Here is a 14765-nt window from a genome sequence, read left to right as displayed (position 1 = left end):
AGGACACCCACATCGGAAATCCATCCACAAGAATGGAGATTACATTGGAGACGGTTGGCCAGCGGCCATCCAGCTCTCTCTCTCCCTCTCAGAAACCTCTCTCTGTCAGACTAGCCTCATTCCGTTTTTCATTAGGTAACTTTAGATGGATTGCTCTCATATCCACTGGGTGTCTTGATGGGGAAAGGAAACCACTGCCCTGTGCGCTGTAACCTTGTGCTACTGAACGCTTCTTTGCAGTAATTTCCATCTCATCAAGCCCGATTTGTCTGTTGTGATTTCCTAAAATGTCTTATTTCTTGATTGAGAAACGTAAAATGGAGCGACAGCCCCGAGAGGCAAGTGAGAGAAAAAATTCTGGTGTTCCATTTTCTTAATAATTTTTTTGTGTGACTTAAACTGCTAATCTCGAACATCTCAGTTTCGTTCTCTCTGGCGGCACCTGTGGCGATAAACGGTAATTGCAGGAGCACACTTCCCAGATATCCAGACAGTGCTGCATATGTGACGTCCATGGTTGGCTCCGGTTGTAACTCTTGATTTTCCTCTCTAACGGTCGCTTTCCGTTTTAGACTGTTGGCCTTCATCTGAGCTTCAAATTAGTTTATTTTTCTTTGGATTTTCACTTCTTGTTGAAGTTGTATCTGTAGTCATCCATCTTTTCTTTGTTTGTTCAGCCATAGTAGATTACTGTTTACTCACAACACTTGCAGAGACCGGAAAAGCAGCCACTTAGCTCCGCCTACCCTCTCTGGCAGACCAACCACTGCTGGCTGATGGAAAACGCGTCACTAACTGGGCGCCGTTGCAGATGCAAAGGCTTTCATCAGCGGGCCATAGGCTCAATCACAATTTTGTTACCTCATACGGCGATAGATAGAGACTTCAAGATAACTTTAAGAACAGGTGGGATAAAGTTTTTGCCGGCAGAATATTTCCAAGAGAAAAAAAAGGAAAGCATCAATGCTTGCAGTCGTATTCACAGGACGAGGTAGTGACACACTTCTGCCTCTTGTGGCCGTAAAGAGGATTACAAACACCTCTAAAAATCCTTAATTATCCAACAAAAATTTTACTTAAGGGTTTGAGTACCATGTTAAGGTTTTCTCGAAAACAATAAAAATAACTAACTAGGACAAAAAAAATAAACTTTTTTCCCACCTTACAAAAGGTGCTGTTTCACAGATGAAAAAAAAAAGATTAAAGAACTATGGAATAATTATGCAGGCAAAACATTTTTACACCTGTTCAAGACTTAGAAAATGGATCACCACATTTTTTTCAGGGCCTATAAAATAGATAATTTAAATTCAGAATTTGTCAAGTTTCCTGAGAAAAAAAAAACATGACTTTGAAAAACTCTTGAAATAAGTTTAAATAATCTTTAAGGGCTCAAACATAGAAAAAATGTTCTTTTCCAGCGTTTTTTTCATGCAGCTCTTTTAACCCAAAGATTGTAGGAAGTCGTGTTTCTTCATGTGAACCTCGTGGGAAAGAGAGAGCGATTTTACCTCCCCAACACACTGCTTTGTTCTGTGTAAATACTTTGCCCTGCGCTCGTGTCGGCATGCCTTTGAAACAGATGAGATCTCACTGTTTTAACTGCTTGCTCATCTTTCATCTATGCAGCGGTTATCAATCCAGGAAGGCACTCGCTCTTATTTCCTCCTCTCTCTCCTCTCCTTTTTCGACAGGATCCTCGCCACCTTTCATCTCGTCCACGGTGGATTTGTGCGCGGTTGGCTGCCAAAGTGAGTCGTAGAAACCCCCACCCCCCTCCACTCGTGGAAATCAAAGTTGTCACTTCTCTAATTACCTAAAGCAATCTTTTCCCTCTCCTGCTCTGCACTACTTAGCTGTGCCCCCCCCTTCTCTCTCTCCTCATCATGACTTTTTTTCCTCTGTTTCTCTGTTCTCTCTCTCCATCATCTCATAGCCACAGGCCAATAATTGGTGATACCTTCCAACTGTGCAAGATCCAATCAGAGGGAGTCGCAGAGCAACAGAGGCCCAATAAGAACCCGCAGAAAGAGGGGAAACTGTCACAGGTGACGAAAGACTGAGCTGGATGTCCTCAATTAACTTTCTCACTTCTTTTGCAGCATTTTGCTGAATGTAAAGGTGAATCAAATAAAAAGAGAAACTTTGACAAACGTCAGTGATGCGTGTTATCACATGAATGCTCTCAGAGGACGGGTGGATGCACTCTTTTAACTCTGGGGAGTTTTTAGACTCAATTCTCAAGTCAATTATCTCAACTGATGAAGGAGAAGTTTAATGTATGTGTAAATGAAGCCATCCGAATCATTGAGCTACTTCATTGTAACAGATGCACCCATAACCCGTGTCCCAATCCACGGGCGGCAGCCTTCGAAGGAGGCGGTCCACGGAGGACGCACCATTCATAGCCTGCGTAGACCGTTTAAGTCGAATTGAAATGAGACGGTCTGATCTACCCTTGCGTCACCAAATGCCACTCCTGTTGCCAAGCAACAGGTAGCTAGCAGGCTAACTAGCTAGCATAACTAACATCACTTAAGTTAACCTATTATTTTAAAGATAATTTGTTTCAGGGGCCCTTTCGTTTTCTTAAACATGTGTGACACTTGCTATTCGAGTGAATTGAAACCAAAAACTTTTACATTTTAAAGTGTATTTCTCGGCCGTTTAAAAGTTTGCCATCTTGTTTGAATTGCTGCGCAATGCATCTCTGGATATGATGGGCCGCGAAGGATGCATTTGTTGGCCGCATCTGAAGGAGCCTTCGAATTGGGACAGCCTTCGACACGCTTCTGTGACGCAATCGGCCTTCAAATACGGCCCTCGAAGGCTGCGGCCGCTGGATTGGAACACAGCTGTGGACACTGCTAACTTGTCAATCACAGATAGCCACGCCTTAAAGCTGACCCTGCTTGCGTCTGTGCTACTCTAAATGTGACCATAACTTACAAAATGAACATCATGCTGTGTTGAGCAATGCTTGAAAATAGAGGTTGAAACCATAAACTCATAAGAAAAATGTTTACCGAGGTAATAAATAAAGTTATTTTCTGGTAGACTTTCATACCATCAGACTTATATTTGCAACCCCTGAAGTTGCCCCCTGCTGGTCATTCAAAGTAATGCAGTTTCAAGGGCATTGGCTTCAACCATGGACTGTATAAAAAGATGGATGACATGACAGCTCCCTAAAAGTGAAGCCTTGAAGTTTCCATATCTGTGAACGTCTGCTTCAGACCAGCACAAGAAGCTGTTCTGCTGTTAAATATGGCAACATGCAGGATCCTTGCTGGGGTTTTTTCGGTAAGTTAAGTGTGTGTTTTGGTTAGCGGAAGTGGCTACGGTGGCTCCACCCGCCGATCTATACTGCACAGCTCTGGCTCCAAATGACGTCACCATTGCAAGATGGCAGCGCTCGTCACGGGGGATGTTTTGGCTTCAATATTAGTAGAGTATTTATGTTTTTTTGTAAGTAAATGTAGCAATACTGCCTGCATTCAAACATTTACTATAGTGAAATAAAGATCTATAAATGTAAGAGTTTTACAGCTTACTAATCTATAATGCATTCTATGTATTGCATGATTTTACAATCTAAAATCTTCATTCAGTAAAAGTAGTGAAAAAAAGTAGTAAAGAACTTCAGCACTTTGATGTAGAGGTGTTAATTCAAAATAACTTAAAGTTATGGTTTGGCAATTTTCCTCTTACAAAACCAAAAACCTCAAATCAAGTTAAAGTAGCACAAAGTTTGGCTTGATTACAGAGCTGGCCGGTATGTTGATTGCAATGATTCGACTCTGTGTATGATTCATACTTTGACCACTGCTGCTGCAACAGCGCACACTGCAATTACCTAAAGCACCCTTAGTGACAAAAAGCACAACAAGCTAAGCTAGCTCACAGGACATAGAGACGCTCCTCCTTAACAATAAGACAGAGAAGATGGTTTCCTGACACTAGGCCACGCTGTGTCCTGTGCTTCACCCTGTACACTCTTCTATCATCTTCTGCTCCGTGGATCATTAAGTCACACAGGACTGCTTTGATACTCCTCGCCTGGAGGTCCGAGCCAGTGAAGTGAAATCTAGTCCACGCTCAGCTTAAGTCCACAAGCCTCCAAGCATTTGTCTGACTGTGTTTTCTTGTATAGAGTGCACCCCTCTGCTGTCCAAATCCTGCTGCTCTCCCCTACTTTTACCATTTTAACTGGCACCGCTGAGTGCTCTCATATTGCTTTTTGCCAAAGGGAACAGGGAAAGCAGAACTTCTTGGCTGCCACAACCTCCCCTCCTCTCTTTGTCTCTTTTATCTTCAGCGCTTATTCACGGTTGGTTTTCCTTTCCCTCGAAGTGTGGAGGCCGCAACAGACAGAGATGGATATCTAGAAACAGTTGGGACAGAGAGGTGATGATAAAACGGGGCAGGAGGAAGGAAAGAGAGCAGCCGAGAGAGCTTTGTTGACCCCTTTTCTTCGACCATTTATCCGAGGAGTAAGAACATCTTAACAGCTCAGTGGGAAGAGCAGGAGATGACCTCGCTGGCACAAAGAATGCCTTCTCCTCTGTCTGCCTTTTTCCTCTCTCTAATGGTCAGCCTTCACGCTGAGCGGATCTCCTAAATGCCTTACGGAACGGAACTGGGAATGACAAAAGCCCTCTTTTTGTACTCTATCTTTCCTTCCCCGTCCTTGATTTATGCTGTGTATTAAGTAGCGTGTTGGTCTCACAGTCGCCGTGTTTGAGCGCATTTCAAGCAGCAACAGTAATTTTGTCAGTAAGTGGCAAGTGATGTGTATTATGAAATTATTCCTGGCTCCTCTAAAAACGCTACATTGTGTGTTTGTGTGCACGTGCTGCATCATAACGTACCGGCTATGTGTAATCTCCCCAGCTGTGATGCAATCCAATTTGTGAAGTGCTTATTATTCAGTAATGTGCAAAGCCTCATCCATCATCGCGGTGACAGCAGCTAGCTTCCAGCGTGCATACTGGATTCGCCCGCTACTCCCTCTCTTCATTCCTCTCCTCTGTCACTCCATCATTTCTCAGCAAAGCATCCCAAGCACTTTGCAGCAGAGTACTATTGCTTTTCCCCTGCAGTCAACCTCTCCATCCATGCATTACCACCCCACCCATCGCTACTTCCTTTGTCTAATTCTCCTGTACTGCAGCCCAGTGAGAAACTAAAGCAAAATGACAGCTTCAAAGATCGACTGCCTGTAAATACTGCGAAGAGAGAAAGGAACAGTAAGTGTGGAGGAAGATGGAGGCGCGCTGTGCGCTCTCGTTGGTCATAATGACACAGTTATGAGGCAGCAAAGTATGGTAATCGCAGCCAATACGTGGCCATGGTGACAATATAACTACTGTTGTAAAATGCATAATGATTATCCAAAGCTCAGGGGGCACCGAAATGAAGCCCAAATGCCAAGTGTGGTATAAACCCACAGGAAACGGACGGATTTTTCCAGAAGCTCCCTCCTTACTGTAATGTCATAATTTACTGTGGTGAATAACTATAATCACAAAAAGAGTTAATGTGAGGCGATTTGCAAAGATGGAAGATGATGATGGAGGGGGCGAGCGAGACAAAGCAGAGAGAAAGGTTGGCTTTAACTGAACAACAGCGTCATACACATTCACCGGCGCATCTATTCACTGGATAGAAGGTGAATGTATATACACGCATAAACGTTTATTCTAACAGGAAGGACCTTGCATAAAAAGCCACACAAAACATGCTCAGCAAAGTCAGCCATGAACACAAACACACCTCCCTGTTTCTGCCCTCATTCTTTTGGTGGCAGCAGCAGCTGAGAGGGGGGTTAATACTGTAGCAGGCCCCAACTCACTAACACCAACTCCCCCTCAAAGTGCCTGAACACCATGATCACTTAGGGGCGAGGGAAAATTGCATGGCATGAAGAATAACATATTTCTTTACAATTATGTTCTTCAAAACAAAGGTCAAAAGGTCAAACACTGTCCTCGCTGCATGATAAGCAATCATAAGCTCTCGGTGAATCATAAAGCAAAACTAAAAAAGGTAAGAACACAAAATGTTCAGGCTTCTCCCTACTGTCTTACTTGACCTGGCACGATCTTACACTGACTAATGTTCAGTTCAGTCACTTCCCTGTGACTGTGACTCTCTTCTGCTCCTGTTACAGAATAATTTAACACAAGCTAATAATTATCATTTGTGACTGTTATGTAGCAAAAGGAATAAAAGAGGGGCGCTGGTTTAGCTCGGTTGGTAGAGCAGGTGTCCCATGTACAGAGGCTATTTCCTGTCTCTCTTCTGCTGTCCTATCAAATAAAGCCAAAAAAAAAGGGCCCATAAATGAAAGCTAGCTAAATGCCAGCTACTGTGACCACAAGCACACATCACAATATGATGGTTAAACAAGAAATGATTAAATGAAGTGTAAAAGTAGAAGGTATAAAGAGGGTCAAAAGGTTCCAAAATGACAAAGTAACATCCATTACACAGCAACATATCTGTTAGCAAACCATATATACTGTTTGACGAAAACAGTCAGTTCCTACTCTCTAGTTTCCCTGCTGTCATAGTTTAAGTATTAAAGTCATAATCTCAAAGATTTTCATGTAAATAAATGTCTGTTAAGTCTCTATCTATCACCCAATGAGGTAACACAATGGTGATTGAGCCTATAGCCCACTGATGGAAGCCTTTGCATTTGCAGTATTACAGACTGGGTGTCTGTGTCGACTTTCGCGGAAACAAATCACAATCAGCGCCCAGTTAGTGACGCGTTTTCCATCTGCCAGCAGTGGTTGGTCTGCCAGAGAGGGTAGGCGGAGCTAAGCGGCTGCTTTTCCGCTCTCTGCGAGCGTTGCTAGTAAACAGTAATCTACTATGGCTGAATAAACAAAGAAAAGATGGATGACTACAGATACAACTTCAACAATAAGTGAAAATCCAAAGAAAAAGAAACAAATTCGACACGAGGAAAATCATGCAAGGCTGTCTGGATATCTGGGAGGTATGCTCCCGCAATTACCGTGTATCGCCATATGTGCCGCCGAAGAGCACGAAACTGAGATATTGGAGATTACCACTTTAAGCTAGATACCACGGCTGTCATTGTGACAATTGTTTAGCAAAAGAATCATAAAGTTTGCCTTCACCAACTACTGTGACAAAAAGTGGAGATAATGAACAAAATAATGTTAAAAGTTCAAATGTAGCAATAAATAAGAGTCAAAAGTTAGCGAGTTAGCTAGCATGAGCTGACATTAGCCATTGTGGCCTCCCACTTCCAGGACAGCTGTAGCAGCAAACAAGCGGAGACAGAACACAGTTATTCCTCATGAATTTAACTTTTATCAGTAGGAGGAAGAATGTGTCATTTCTTGCTTTAATTAAAAGTTTTTAAGAAATACTGTATGACGTGCTTAAAACCCAAGCAGACGGCTGTTTGTGTGTTAGGATTCGATAACTAGATGAGTCAGAGAGGATTATTCCAACCTAGGTCAATTGCCATATTCTAAAAGTATGAATGTTATTTTAAAGCTTCCTTTCAAAAAGAAGCTTTAGTCTGGTAACAAACCAGACGCCCTTCAGCAGTGAGATTTTATTCATTATTAGTATAAGGATGTCGTGGTGGTGTGTTTATCTGAATATGAAAATCTATTTGCTTGTGGAATCAGAAATTGTTAAAAATAAACCGCTGGAGACTTTGGCCACGTCGTATCTGCTCCTCTGTCAGCAGATGACCAGTAAATAAAGGGGATCTGGTGTGAAATGGTACAATTACAGTCCGTATGGCACTGCTGCTAACATCTGCCTGTTTATCTGTGGCCAGGTTGAGCTGCTCAGCGTGGCACAGGCGTGTTTTTATTGAGCCAGTCTGCCATTTTGGGAACGTGGGAGGTGTGGTGGGCCATTAACTGTTGCTGCAGGAGCCACCGGGGACACCTGACACTCTGGATTAGCCGGCCTGGTGCTCCTCTGACACTTTTTGTCTGTTCTCTGTCCATCAAATAAATACATGACCAGAAAAAAAAAAAAAAAAAAATGACACACACAAGATGCACCATGTCGTGCACACAGATAGACGCGTGCTCTGTTGCAACGTAGAACGAGACAACACACACACTCCCCGAGGACCACAAACATCACATCGCGGGGCATCAGGAGACGTGTTGCTTCGCCGTGGAATTTGCCTGACCCGTGACGACCATGTTTGCTGTCAACATCCTGTCTCTCCAAATCATCACCTCGCAACGGCCCTTCTGTTTATGAGGCTGCTGCTGGCGAGCCCAGGCCGGAACTGAGGCCTTGCGTGGAAAGCAATGCAAACACTTAACAAATATTTTGGCCCTCGTTATAGTGTGCATAAAAAAATGTCAGAAAAAGAAACCTGCCAATCTTTCCTATTCGATTTACATCCTCTTTTGTCCTTGTGCTGGTCCACTGGGAACTTTAACAATTCTTAGGGCACGGTCTACAAGAGGATAAATCCCAAATGTAACACTCTGTTTGCACAAAGCATCAGACAGGGCTCAAAACTGCAACGGCATCCTAGCGAGACCGCCTGATGTGGGTCACTGCAGTCCCTTTGGGGAGGGGAGATTTCACAGGGAACTGTACTTTTTTGTTGCGTTTGAGGAACCAGAAAAATGTGGCACCTGTATCAGCTAACAGAATGCTTCCCCTGTGGTATCTTTCATGATAACTTTTTCAAACTATTTCTTCTAAATCTGGCAGCATGGACGTTTTTAGATTCAGTGTTCTGCTGGGACAGCATGGCGAGGATAATGCGTAATATACGCATCAAGAACAAGAGGCGTTGTGGTAATCTGAAGATGACTAAATCTCCAAGAACTCTTTCTTTCAACAAGGGAGCCCCCTCTCTCATTTACACACATCCTATCTCAGTTAGAAGTTGCCTTCCTCACATCCCCGCACATTTGCTCTTCCCCCACGTATTCCTCCGCCCTTTTGTGCCTCTGCCTCATCCGAGGTTTTTGCTTTCCTAATGTGTAACATCTCTGTTTTCCCAGGACGCCGCCCCGCCAGACTATGATGACTGGAACCTTCAAAGCGGGTGCCGGAGCCTTCAAAGCGGGTCGCCCAAAAATAGTGCCAGTGTATCTAGCTCACATAAATGAATCAAAGCTTCTTTACACACCAGCCACGTAACAACCCCCACTTCTCCTTCATCCATTTCCTCTCCTCAGTCCTGATAACCTCCTTAAACTTTAGACGGGCTTCAGCCCCCGGCAAACAAAAACTCATCAAGTAAACTAACAAACAACAAAATAAAAGTCTTCAATCCTTGATCAGCGGAGGAAAAAGGAAAGAACTGTTTGGCACCGACAAGGCAAGGAGGGCGGAAGGGAAGAGGAAGAAATAGAATACAATATGGGCCGTGCATTCATGTTTCTTGATGAAACAAAACAGATTTGGATGATGACACTCGCTTGCCAATGTTAACAGGCTGCTCTGCTGCTATTTTCCAAATGGTTGGAGCTATTGTTAGATGAAGGCTCCTCTCTTTGGTGTGTGTGCCGTTTGAAAAGGGCTGCATTTCCATCATAATAACAACTGAAAAGACTGAACTGTCACAGGGTGCTTCCTCTCCCGGCTGCGATGCGTGCCCCTCGGTCCGGCCTTGCTGCGCTGACGGATGAGCGAGAGAATACACGTCCCTCAATGCCAAAACAAAGCCTCAAAATACGGGATCACTGCTGTGACAGAGAATGTCACAGAGCCATTGCTCCATATGTCAACCAGAGTAAATATCAGGGCCACATTAGCAGCACTCTCCCTGCTGTTTGAAACAATAGACGGTGCTTTTACACATTGGTGATGACGCATCGGCTTCGGTGCGGATGGAGATTTACAAATCAACGAGAATAAAGTCCAGAACAAAAACACTGCTGATAAAAACAGAGCTTCAAGGCTTAAGAAATTTGGTATTCAGGGTATTAGCGTTCCATGTGATCATCATCACCTAACACCAGCAGGCAGCAGAGCCTGGCTTAGCCGGGTGTTTCCCAAACTCATGACGGGTACACAAAATGTCTTCCTTTGAACAACCATGAACAAAAAGGGAAACACAATGGAGAGAGAAATAAAGTGAGAGCTTCTGCGCTACCAAAAATAGCTTCATAATTTGGGCCAAAATAGAATATCATGATTATGGTTAAACAGCGAGCGGGGGAATTAGCACGCTCCCAGCAGTGACTCATTGGGTGTTCGCCCTCGTTTAAAGTCTGCATGTGTAATGATGTTGCGTCTGTGTTTATCTTGGAGCGAAAGGCATGACTTACAAACACCTCCACATACTTCCCCAGCGTGAAGTGTCCCCCCCCTCCCTGCCTTCTGTATCCTGCCCGTTGCTCGTGATCACCAACCATACCTGACTGGCATGCTCATATTCTGCTGGCCTCGATTCAGTGCTCGCTTTCACAGCGCCACAAGCTACAATGGTAGACTAACTGCAGAGCTGGATGCTCTTAGATGGAAGATTGCTTGCCTCGGGAAGGCTGTTTGGCTCTTCCTGCTTTTTAGACCAGAACCTGACTTAATCGCCTAGAATAATGCAGGCACGCTCTAAATATGAATGTCATGATAAATAAAGCACAGCCCTCACAGAATGTTCTTTAAAAATCACTTTCAGTGAAACATGGAAGGCTGAGTCGATGAATAATATTCCAAAGCTCCTTCTTTCTCTCTCCACTGTGTTTCCCACGTTATTAAAGACTTCAATACTTTCAAGGTTCAAACAGTAAAAGCTCTCATCCCTCATCCCAGTTTCCCAGATTGGGGCCCTTGTTCCTACCTGATGGGAAGCGTTCGATGACCGGCTGGTTGTCCACCTGTAGAGTGGCGTTGCCACCACTGCGAGTGAATCGCACCACATGGTATTTGCCGTCGCTCACCATCACCGCGCTCTCCTCGATGATGATGTCGTCCGTTCCCACGTTGAAGATCACGCCGATCTTTCCCCGTTCCTGCAGACGGAGAAGATAGAGAACACCATGAGAAGAATTCTCCCACATGAACAAAATAGAAAACTTCACAATTATAAGTTAATTAAAAGTTGAATTTCTGGAGTGAGTATATCTAAAAAGTTAAACCAAGTCATAACTAGTTTTTCCTTTCCTCCCACTCTATTAAATAAGGCTGCTCTTCTCTCCATAACAAACAGCCCAGGGGTTATGTGTTAGAATGCCTATTTCACCGGCTCAATGTCACACCCTAAAATCCCTTTTACCTTAAAAATGATATTTAGTTTGATGGCAATTCAATCGACATTTCGCTAAGTCCTGCCCCCCTTGGTTATTGTTGCTACGCCTGTCAAGCTTTCGCGCCGGCATGTACATATTATGCCGTTTTCAACTATAGCAGTGAGAGATGTTCCAAGGGAAATAAAAGCTACTATCTGGAAAAATAGTTCCCAAATATCAGAGAGAAGTCAACAGAAAGGACGACAATGCACATTTGAAAGCTACGTCCAGAATATAATCTGTCAGCGGAGTGTTGAGAATGAAGAGGACATAAAAATGGAGGCAAAAGCTCGCCCGTCTCAATGCGAGCGTCAGGCACCCCACGTCTTGACAATTCATGTTAAGGATCATATACAGGGACAACAATGTTCTTGCACAGCAGGGGAAGCCAATATATTGTTTTATTTTAAGCTAATGTTTAGTTATGACTCCCTGTAACTTTCATTATCTAATATGTTGTAGCCCGTTGCTAGCAAACCTACATAATCCCACTTTTTCATTTTGTTTATATTGCTCGCGTATCGTGGGCTTGATCCAAACACTGGATCTCCTAAAGGCACAACAGAAAAGCCCAACAAAATCAAGTTTGCCTCAACAATGGCACAAACCAAGAGCTGGTAAAACAAAGGCTGTGCCGATATCATTGGTGGCGGTAGCGAAGGCCAAACAGAATTGCAAGCTGAGACCAGTTGACTGTCTTCCACAATTTTTAATCCATGTCCGACATCTCACCTCTTGACTTTTTGGCTTCGGTAAAGCGAAAAATATGACACCCCCTCTTAACTTTGGGGAAATCTGCTGTCAGACTTCCATTTGTACACAGTTTCGGCATTTATCTTTGTTCTGAAAGCTCGACAGCCATCCCGCGCCTAGTTACGGTTGCTAACGTAGGATTGGACAGTGGCCGTTCAAGGGAGGGGCTTGGCGAAGGGTCAAATATGTAACCTATGAATTAGAAAATTTAATAATTCGGTCTAGAGCATTTCAGACTCATATTATTTACTAACCGTTCCATGGATTGTCTTGGAATTTTGAGCAGGCATTCATTTTCCCAACAGGTTGACTCATGCTGTCTTTGGTGGTGCTCTGACTTTTTCTCTCCATCTTGTGCCATCATCAGTTTGAAAATTGTAAGTAGTCTAATACCATGGTTTCTGACTGAAAACCTGCAAAACTAATGAAGTACCACGAGCCTTGTCTCTACTTTGTGTTTAGTGCTAATAAGCCAATGCTAGCATGCCAATATGTCAAACTGTAAAAGCTAATTCCTACTTAAATTAGCATGTTTGTCATCCCAAGTTGCATTTAGTTCTGTACCTTAGTACATTCCTCTATCTTCTAGCTTTGTCGGTGCTACAGAGAAGGGTTGTACCACCCCAAATAGACTCGACACAAAGCCTAAAGCACATTTCATGACGTAGATGGAGCTTCTTTTGTACTCATCCGATTTGGTATGTTCATCAACACCTGCCTAGTGTGCCAAGGTTGGAGCTCGGAGCTCAATATGCGGATCCAAACAAACAAGCCATTCATTGTGTCGGTGTGTGTATGCAATTATCTGAATCAATTGAATTGCAAACAAAGCAACTAGTGTTACACTGCAATGCAATTACACTGCAGTCATCAAGCCAGAAAACCTGCCATGCTAATGCACACGATAAGGTTACTTGATGGCTGTCCTATAGCAGAAATCAAAAGATGTATCGCATGAGTCACCAAAAAGGCCCTCGCCGCCTGTAGTGTGATGACTCTGTAAGCATCACATCTCACACACATCAGCCTGGTACAGAACAGAGTGCTTGTTGAGGACTCAGGCACCTTTAGTATTCATCAACCCGCTGACCCCCTCCCCTCTCCCATCTATTAGTGTTGACAGCCGCCCACTGCTTCGAGTTTATTACAGTCAACCGCCTACTCTACTCTCATCTCCCGCCATCTCTCTGCTCTCCCTGTGCGGTTCCTGTCCTCCGTCCCAGGAAAGGTCAAAGTCATTTACAGAGTTACAGTCTGCCAGAGAGAGAAACAGGCAGAACATCGCAGACGGCACCATTACAGACAAATTCTCTGTCTGGCAGTAAATCTTCTGTCGCAGTTTTGTTCTGCACAGCCATTAGATAGCTTTTTCCCACCGCACCATTGGCATGAACACTTCCTGGTTGTCACTTCGGGTCAAGCTCATTTACACAAGGGGTCACTTTTCTGCCCATAGCAGCAACAACCCCATTGATTCAATTATCTCATTAGCTATGTGCATCTATTTCGCCACCTTCCGTACGGCCAGAAACTCAGAGGTGAACGCGAGGCTTTCGCTCGCGGCGCTTTTCAATTATTCATGGCTGATTAAGTATTTAGAAAAGGAAAATAAAACACCCCAATGTTAATAGAACTTAAAATAGCAAGTTAATTGAGTAAATAAGTGCAGAGGTTGTGCAGTTAGTTAATGAGCGGTATAATCACAGCTAAATTTATGTGCATCCCAACCAGTCTTTGGTGCTGTGTAAAGCAGTTACAGTATTCAGCCAAGGCCACAGTACGGCCACGCGCTGATGACAGCGGCGATTAGGGTATTAATTGAGCATGCTCAGATGGCGGTGGGAATGGAAGTGCTGGCGGCCATGATTAATGCCACAGAGGGGAGATATAAGAATATAAGACACAGTTGGAAAATAAGAAGAACAATTTGGCAACAAGATCTGAATGGAAGATGCATTGCAAGCAATCGTCAATTATGCATTGTGATGTCATTCACAGGTGCCACTGTACACCAGTTAGACTTAAACCAAGGAAAAATAAATGCAGAGAGTTTTTGTTGCCCTTGAAAGAGCTCATTGGAAAATAAGTTGAATGGCTTCATTGATGCTTACAAGAATATCCCAAACTGTGTCTGTAAGAAGAAAGATCCAACCATTAATATCTTGAGCTGAACTTCACACTGACAGGCTTCATCACTACAGCCAGACTTAAGCTGCGTCTCCAGCGCCTAAAAGGTTCCCGTACTCTCAAAAGGTAAAGGGTGGGCTCTGCACTACTGAGCATTAGCATTTAAAGTTACATGTTCCTCGAGTTAGGACAGAACTGGGAAATGTTTACAGACTTGATTTTAAACCTCCCAGCCTCTATTTGTAATTGTTTCACACAAGTGTACCTTATTTGATTACTTGTGTTTCCCATTTTAATCACTGAACTTACTTAATTATTATATACACAACGTTTTTTTTATGAGAATATATCCCCTGTTCAGTGATTTTAATAGCCTTTTTGTCAATGTGACGTCTGGTTCTTCAAATGCTTTGTTGCTTGTCTTTTTAATTGTTTCTGTAATTAACTCAATATCATTGTAAATGAGGGTTGCCCCCCCCAATGACCTCTCGAGTATAAATTAAGGTTGATTGATTGATTGATTGGACTAATGATTGAGTGTTTTTTTTGTATCAACTAGTTTGCCTGATCTTCACAGGTCCTCAGACCTCGGTGGATACGCAGACAACAAAGGGCTAGAGC

At 43.5% G+C, this 14765-nt stretch overlaps 1 protein-coding gene across 11 annotated transcripts in view; it reads right to left on the bottom strand.

Annotated features, from left to right (window-relative positions):
* Positions 1–14765, bottom strand: part of nrxn2b (neurexin 2b) — a 699408-nt gene that overhangs the window by 45009 nt on the left and 639634 nt on the right. For all 11 annotated transcript variants that reach the window (XM_069671763.1, XM_069671760.1, XM_069671756.1 and 8 more), the window contains one exon: positions 10817–10988. In XM_069671763.1, the coding sequence (XP_069527864.1) occupies positions 10817–10988 (172 nt within the window). The remainder of the gene's footprint in view (positions 1–10816; positions 10989–14765) is intronic.

Source organism: Semicossyphus pulcher, unplaced genomic scaffold, assembly GCF_022749685.1.
Source record: "Semicossyphus pulcher isolate SPU_LCO1_2020_fin unplaced genomic scaffold, fSemPul1.0.p SCAF_21, whole genome shotgun sequence".
NCBI classification, from domain to species: Eukaryota; Metazoa; Chordata; class Actinopteri; order Labriformes; family Labridae; genus Semicossyphus; species Semicossyphus pulcher.
The sequence above is the reverse complement of the archived record's forward strand: the minus strand, read 5'-3'. Positions and strand labels throughout refer to the sequence as shown.